At 34.8% G+C, this 7,160-nt stretch overlaps 1 protein-coding gene across 1 annotated transcript in view; it reads right to left on the bottom strand.

The window, feature by feature from the left end:
• Window positions 1-7,160, bottom strand: part of SESTD1 (SEC14 and spectrin domain containing 1) — a 97,575-nt gene that overhangs the window by 61,671 nt on the left and 28,744 nt on the right. The window contains exons 3-4 of the mRNA XM_011356720.2: window positions 6,018-6,126; window positions 1,467-1,557 (exon numbers count right to left, since the gene is read on the bottom strand). Of these exons, the coding sequence (XP_011355022.1) occupies window positions 1,467-1,557; window positions 6,018-6,126 (200 nt within the window). The remainder of the gene's footprint in view (window positions 1-1,466; window positions 1,558-6,017; window positions 6,127-7,160) is intronic.

The following is a 7,160-nucleotide window of genomic DNA, read 5'->3' as shown; positions in this document are numbered from 1 at the left end:
ATATATATACATACACACACACACACACACGCAAATGACCAAGGATTATAATTTGCTTATAAATAAAAGTTGGCCATTTTCTTTTTTAAGAAGGCCTCTTTCACATGCCTCAAGTTTATTTTTCCCTATTTGGCTTTTTTTTTTTTAATTAATTATTTATATTAATTGGCAGGACTGGGATTTAACAGTCATTCTGATTCTAGAACCCATTTTCTTTTCTTTTTATTCAATTTTGTTAGTTCCAAGTATACAGTACATTGGTTAGACATTTATGTGGTTTATAAAACAATCTCCCTAATTGTTCTTTCTCTCCTCTGGCTCTATCTAGCCATTGCATTAATGCTAACTGCATTCCTTATGCTGTGCTCCCCATCCCTGTGACCATCTATCAACTACTAATTTGTACTTCTTTAATCATTCACCCCATTCTTAATCTTTCTTTCAATATCACTGATATTTACTTAACCGAATGTTCACTATCCCATGTAACTGCAAACTTTAACTTCCCCTAAACTGGCCTGTCATCAACTCCCTTCAGTGTATTTGCTTCATTTCCGAGCTATCACTAAGCCGGTGTCCCTGCCAGGAATGCCCTTTTCATTTTCTTTCATTTAAATTAAATAATCTCTTTCATTTAACTCACTTAACTTTTGCCTTCTTTAGAAGCCCTTCTAAGGAAACCCAGGTAGATGGGAGAAATCTATCCCCTTTCAATCACTCAAATGTTTTATTTTTCCATTTCAGATCATAATATCCTCAAATACCCTTATATTAACAAATGTTTACTAAGTACCTATTACATGCAAGGGATTACAGAAATATTCTGTAAGGAACACAAGGAAATGTAAAACACAAGACGAGAATCAGATTAGGGACTGTGTAATTGCAGCTATTTATTAAATGCTAATTGTGAACAGCTAAAGTCCTCAGGGAAATGGCTGTCAGGTAAACTTCTTCTGGGTTAGAGATAAATAATAAGACCATCCAACATCCTGGTGCTTTTGGGAGGAAAGAGGAGATCAGAAGGGAGAGACCTATCAAAACTGCCTGAGAAGCGTTTTCAGACTAGACTTACCCAGTCCTACTCCTCACCTGTTGCATCAGAATGAGGCAGAGCGGGGATGATGCAGATACTACAGCCTGCAAAAGTTCCCAGGTGAGTCTGATAACGTCTGCCCTCACACTTTTAGATAGAATGGCCTACTTGCTTCAATTATTTAAATATGACATATTATTTTCAATCATTTACAAACCTTTAAAATAGGCTTGAATTTTATTTTACTACTCAAAGTCAAACCTACGAGAACTGAATTAATATATCAATCCAATAGTGAGCTGTGCACTTCAGAGCTCGGTCACTGCTGAGAAACTTGGGCACAGTCCAATAAATGAAATACATTTACCATTACCATCTTATCTGTTGCTGTAAACTAAAGTCATTTCCTAATAGTAAAAAATAAAATTACCTGTAGCATTAAGACTACTGTTTTCACCACGTTCCACTGTGATTTTCTGCCATCCACAATGACGGTAAATCCTCTAGCCTTACACTTTTCACTGAAATGAAACAAAACTACAAAACATTAAAACAAGCTTCATATTTTATTTTTTATAATCCTAAATAAAATTTATATCTTAATCATACACAGAGCAGTATTAATCTTACTTAGTCTGGTTTATATTATCAATAAATAAAATTCTTCAGAGTATCTGTTCAGTGTCCTCAAGCAATTTACTTTTCTCAATTCAGGAAATACTGAGAATTTACAAGTTAATCTGGCAAGAAAGTTACTCTAAATGTATGGAAAGTCACTGTCTTAAAAAGAGAAGATATCAAAGCAACATTTACATAGTCCCACTAGTCTCTCAATGTCTTCACTTGTAAAATGGGATCACACTGACGTATGTAACTAATGACTGCCAAGTAATGAGTACTTCTTGTCTCTCCTTTCTGCCAGATGTATAAGGTTAAAGTTTGTAAAGTAATAGAATAAAACAAGTAGACAATAAAGTTAGCCATTATTAAACCACTGGAAATGAGCTTGTGTTCTTTTGGAGAAATTTAATGAGAAGAGGCAGCATTTGGTATACATAATAATTCATAGCTTGAATACACCCTGTCTGACCCACATCTGCTCTCACTTTCACATTCCCAGTCATTCTACCAGCAAAATATTATCTTGAGTGTTGGAAAATGTGTTATTGCTATATATTATATCCAATTACTCAAATATTTACTAAAGAGTTCCCAGAAGCCTACCCTAGTAAAATGCAACAACTATAGGAAAAAATGCCATCCTGGAGACCAAAATTACATAACTTTATTATTACTGTTTTATTTATAAAATAAACTTGTTACAAGTATCTCAACTGCCCTCACTCCAATACTGTAGAAGAAACTACAAGGCTGCTTAGCAGAGCAAGGATTTGGTGATGAAACCTCTCCCAATTCAAAGTTCTCCCAATGCATACATTATGGGAAAGGTAAACAGCTGCCCCTGTCCTGAGATTTAAATCCAACAGTCTAGGGAATTCTACTAACCCTCCCTTGCCCTCCAAGAATCCACATGGATCTCTCAGGAGGGTTCTTGGAGAAGTGATGTTCAATTCTATTGAGAAACAGTAAGGTAACAAGAATGAGAATGATATGGCTAAAGATTTGGAAGGACAGGCACCTCTGCAGACAGAGACAAAAACTGAGCTTCCAAAAAAAGAGAGAAGTGTTCAAGGTGAGGCAACTTGAACCATATGTCCATATAAAAAATGTGCACACAAATGTTCACAGCAGCATAATTCACCATAGCCAAAAGTAGAAACAACCCAAATGTCAAGAGCTGATAACATGGAAAAATAAATTGTGGCAATCCATACAATGGAACATTAGTCAACCATAAAAATAAAGTACTGATACATGCTATAACATAAATAAACCTTGAAAATATTACACTACGTCAAAGAAGCCAGACACAAAAGCTCACATATTATATGATTCCATTTATATGAAATGTTCAAAATGAACAAATACCTAGAGACAGAAAGCAGATTAGTGGCTGCCATGGGCTGGAAGGAGGGGAGAATGGAGAGTGACTGCTAATGGGTATAGGGTTTCTTTCTGGACTGATGAAAATGTTCTGGAATTGGAGAGTGTGATGGTTACACATCCTTGTGAATATAGTAAAAACCACTGAACCGTACACTTTTAAAGGTGATATTTATGGTGTGTGAATTATATCACAATAAAAATGTTGACATGTTCTAAGTTTGTGTTACAAAACAAAAGACCCACTAAGTATTCTTTGGGGGGAAAAAAGTGAAGCAATACAATGATCATTTCTGGATTAGCAACAGCATGTAAAGGCTTGCTGTGGGAAGCAAATCTGACATTTAATTGATGGTTGTGGGATCAGGTAAGGAAGAAATTCCTGGAGTTCCCCACCAACAAGACATCTAGGAAGACCACTATGACTTAGTGGGGACACAGCCCAAGAGAGACCAGCCTAGATAGAGTAGTTGGGTACTGAGTAGACTTCCGGTAGGTGGAAGAGACTCAGGGGCCTTTAGGACATTATGGGAATTTGCAAACAGGAGAGCTAAGACACTGAGCTGCCCAGTGGAGGGCCTTCTCAGTTGGGACTAGAGCAAAGAAAAGTGTGTCATCCCCATATTTGGTACTTTCTTATCACTGGCATCTGCATGTTTGAAGTACAAATTACACATCATTTTGTTAAAGAAGTTTTACACAAAGCATTTATATTTCAAAGCACACTCTAAATTAATCTGTATATTAAGACAAAGAAAGTAATGAAGCTTGCAAATACCATCTGCAGTGATCTTAAGGGCATAAAATACTCTAAATTTATCTTTTAGGGTACTTAAAAACACCCTTAATCATACTTTCTAACATTTTACTAAGATAGATAATGAAAATATACACAATCCAAAGATACTATTTGAAAACTGCAAGACCAAGTGATCTTTCAACTACTTGAAAGGGATAGTTTTAATTTTTTTTACCTCATTCCTGGAAGTGGAGTTTAAACTGTTTTTAACGACATATTTAATTTGGAAGCATGTTACGTCCTTTATAAAGGGCATGCTGGAGGACCTGAAGTGCTATATTAATAAATTCTTATACACTATTAACATGTTTATAACTATATTTTAAGAACAATGATAATAAAAAAAAATCTATTAAAACCCTGCCTCCCCATTCTTACTCTGTAAAGAGCCTTTCAAGGGTAAGGTGACTGAGTTAAAACAGGATATTAAAAGAAGAGAGGCTCCTTAACAAACTCACTCCCTTTGACTAGGAAGAGACTGCAGGTGGGTTTCCTGGATTCACTATTCTGTAGCTCTTCACTAACATCTTTGATTACAGCTAAGGGATCCTCCTCTTCCACTCATAGAGCTCTGCTTACACTTATATAATGGCACTAATTTCACTTATGCTTTTATTATAATTACTTGTTTACAATTTATCTTCATTAAATAACATGCTTCCATTAAGCAATAATATTATTTTACTAATACTTTGGCAGCTTCTAGCTGCCAAGAGGGCTTTTAAAAATGTTTAATGACACAATCAAATCACTCCCTCAGTCAGAGTACAAGAACGGCTTTCCTTCTCATTCAGAACTGAATCCCTTACCTTGGCCTACAAGGTCTTCTATGGTCTGACTCCATCCTTTCTCTCTGATCACTCTCCCAGCACTCTGTCCCTCTCTTGAACTGCTCCAGCCACACAAGCCTCCTTGCTAATCCCACAGCATGCTGAGCTTGCTCCTGTCTCAGGGCCTTTGCACTCACTGTTCCCTTTGGCTTAAATGTTTTTTCTTAAATGCTCTTTCATTGAGTATCTGTAAGGCCTACCCCTCACTTCAATCACGTCTGTAAAATATTCTTATCATTTTATAAAAGATTACCACACAACCCCTTCCCAACCCATCCCTCTCTAAACTCTTTTCACGCTATTTTCATAGCACTCAAGAACATTACAAGTGTATTTACTTGTAATATTCATTTGCCCATTAGGGAATAAGGCCTATAAGGGCAGGGGCTGGGTTTGCTTTGTTCATGTATTTTCTCAGCACCTAGAACAATGAGAAGTTCATTGAAGAATCTCACATATTTACTGAGTGACTAAAGACTTACAACCTTAATGCCCCTGTGATTTCTGGGAAGTCATTAATCTTCTGCGTCCTGATATTTATTCTGTAACATAAATGAGTTTTTCTACAATTAAGAAGAACTGACTTAAAATCCAAATTTAAATTTAAAAAAAAAATTCAAAACTTGAGAAAAATGGAAAGGTAACTTCTGTACAGGTTAGATCTCTATAGAATCAAGAACAACTGATTTTTTCCAAAATTCTAATGCCTGGGGGTCCACCTCCAGAGATTCTGATCCAATTGTTTTGAGGAGACCTACGCATTTGACGTCAGCCCCCAAATGTCACATATGGGAGAGGAAGCTGGGGAAGGGGCTTGATGCAGTTGTTATTGAAGTGGTGGGCAGGCTTGGGAAAATAGAAAGGTTGAGTTTTGTCTTCATCCAAGAAATTGAAAAATTAAAAATCTAAGGAACTCTGAATTAAAAAACATTTTTTTTTGCATTTTTTAAAATAAAAATGTTTTAAACTCCTAATAGCCTTCACTTGATACATTAAAAACCTACAACTGTTTATCTATATAGTGAAATAGCTAACTAAATAAAAAACACTTTCTGCTGAATTCACTTCTCTAAGTTTGCTGAAGCTGCATGATATATAGATGCTCGATCTCTGTGTTCTGTGAAAGGTAACAATACATACATTTTGGAAATATGTATCATATCATTCAGTGCATCAAGAACATAAAATAAGTATTTTATCTGCTGTGGTATAAATTACTGATTCTGGTGTTAATTTCATTGCTAATAAAATCAGATAAAATAGCAAAATATACTTTAATAATAGCAGGAATCATTAGTAAGTGAATGAAAACATACTGAGATTTAAGAAAAGACACCTTTAGAGTCACCTTGGAATGCTGAGCAGGTAGTCTAAGGTGACACTCAGCTCATCCATATTTGTCTGTTCCAAGCATAATGGAATTGTCAGAATGAGGCCACTTCGTCTGTCCTTTCCACCTATTAAAGAAAAAATTAATAAATTTAACATGTAATAGACATTAAAGCACTAAATGAATAATAAATATTTGACCCAATGTTACTAAAACAATTACAAGTTTAAGATGTCAGTAAACAACTAATAACTGTTTATTTTCTATACTGTATGTTTACAGTACTATAGCAAAATTATATATTTAGAAAAAAAGAGTAAAATATTCACCCATGAAATCTTCACTTAAACATAGCAATCAATTATCATTTTACTTTTCTTCCATTTAGTCTGCTTCTTAATGTAATCAATTCATTAAATACCTATTGTATGCCTACCACAATAAAAATTTATAAGTAAAATTAAATAAATTTCCAATCAGCCTAAGAAGAAAAGCTTTAAGCCATAAAAAAATAACATGAAATGTGTCAGGTTTATGCTAAGTTGTGTTACATAAAATATTATAAAAAGGGATTAAGAAAATGGAGAAAATGATAAGAGCTATGATAAATATGTGGAATGTTTCCTAAAAATGGCTAAGACATAAGTAAAATGACTAGAATTTATAAACCAAGTAAAAAGAGCATTCTGTAACAAGGAAGGATCTGAGTTAACTCACAAAGGTCAGACAGGTGTTCTTTGTTCACGAGAGCCCTGCCCAGCTGAGGAGAGAGTATGGGACCTGTACACAGAAGTCTGAAAGCCAGGTAGTGCAACACACTCACATTTCACATATGTTCAAGCCCTCTTCAATTTTCCATACACATTAAAATGTAACTAATAATTTCATATGCACATAGCTTGTCTGAAAGTTCCCTACATGACTGATTTACACAATGAAGCCCATCTTCTGACCCAAGTGACATTGATGGCAATTTTAGAAGCTTAAAAACCAGCAAGTACTAAAAAAAAAAAAACAATTCTATATGATCTAAAAGGTGTGAAGCAAAAAGTGACTTCTATAAGTGATATGAATGCAATTCATGATGTATCAACCATATATGATCTCCTTTTATTATTAACTATGTAAATTACTGATATTCAACCACTTTGACCTCAGTAA

This window comes from Pteropus vampyrus, unplaced genomic scaffold (genome assembly GCF_000151845.1).
Source record: "Pteropus vampyrus isolate Shadow unplaced genomic scaffold, Pvam_2.0 Scaffold2, whole genome shotgun sequence".
NCBI lineage: Eukaryota > Metazoa > Chordata > Mammalia > Chiroptera > Pteropodidae > Pteropus > Pteropus vampyrus.
The sequence above is the reverse complement of the archived record's forward strand: the minus strand, read 5'-3'. Positions and strand labels throughout refer to the sequence as shown.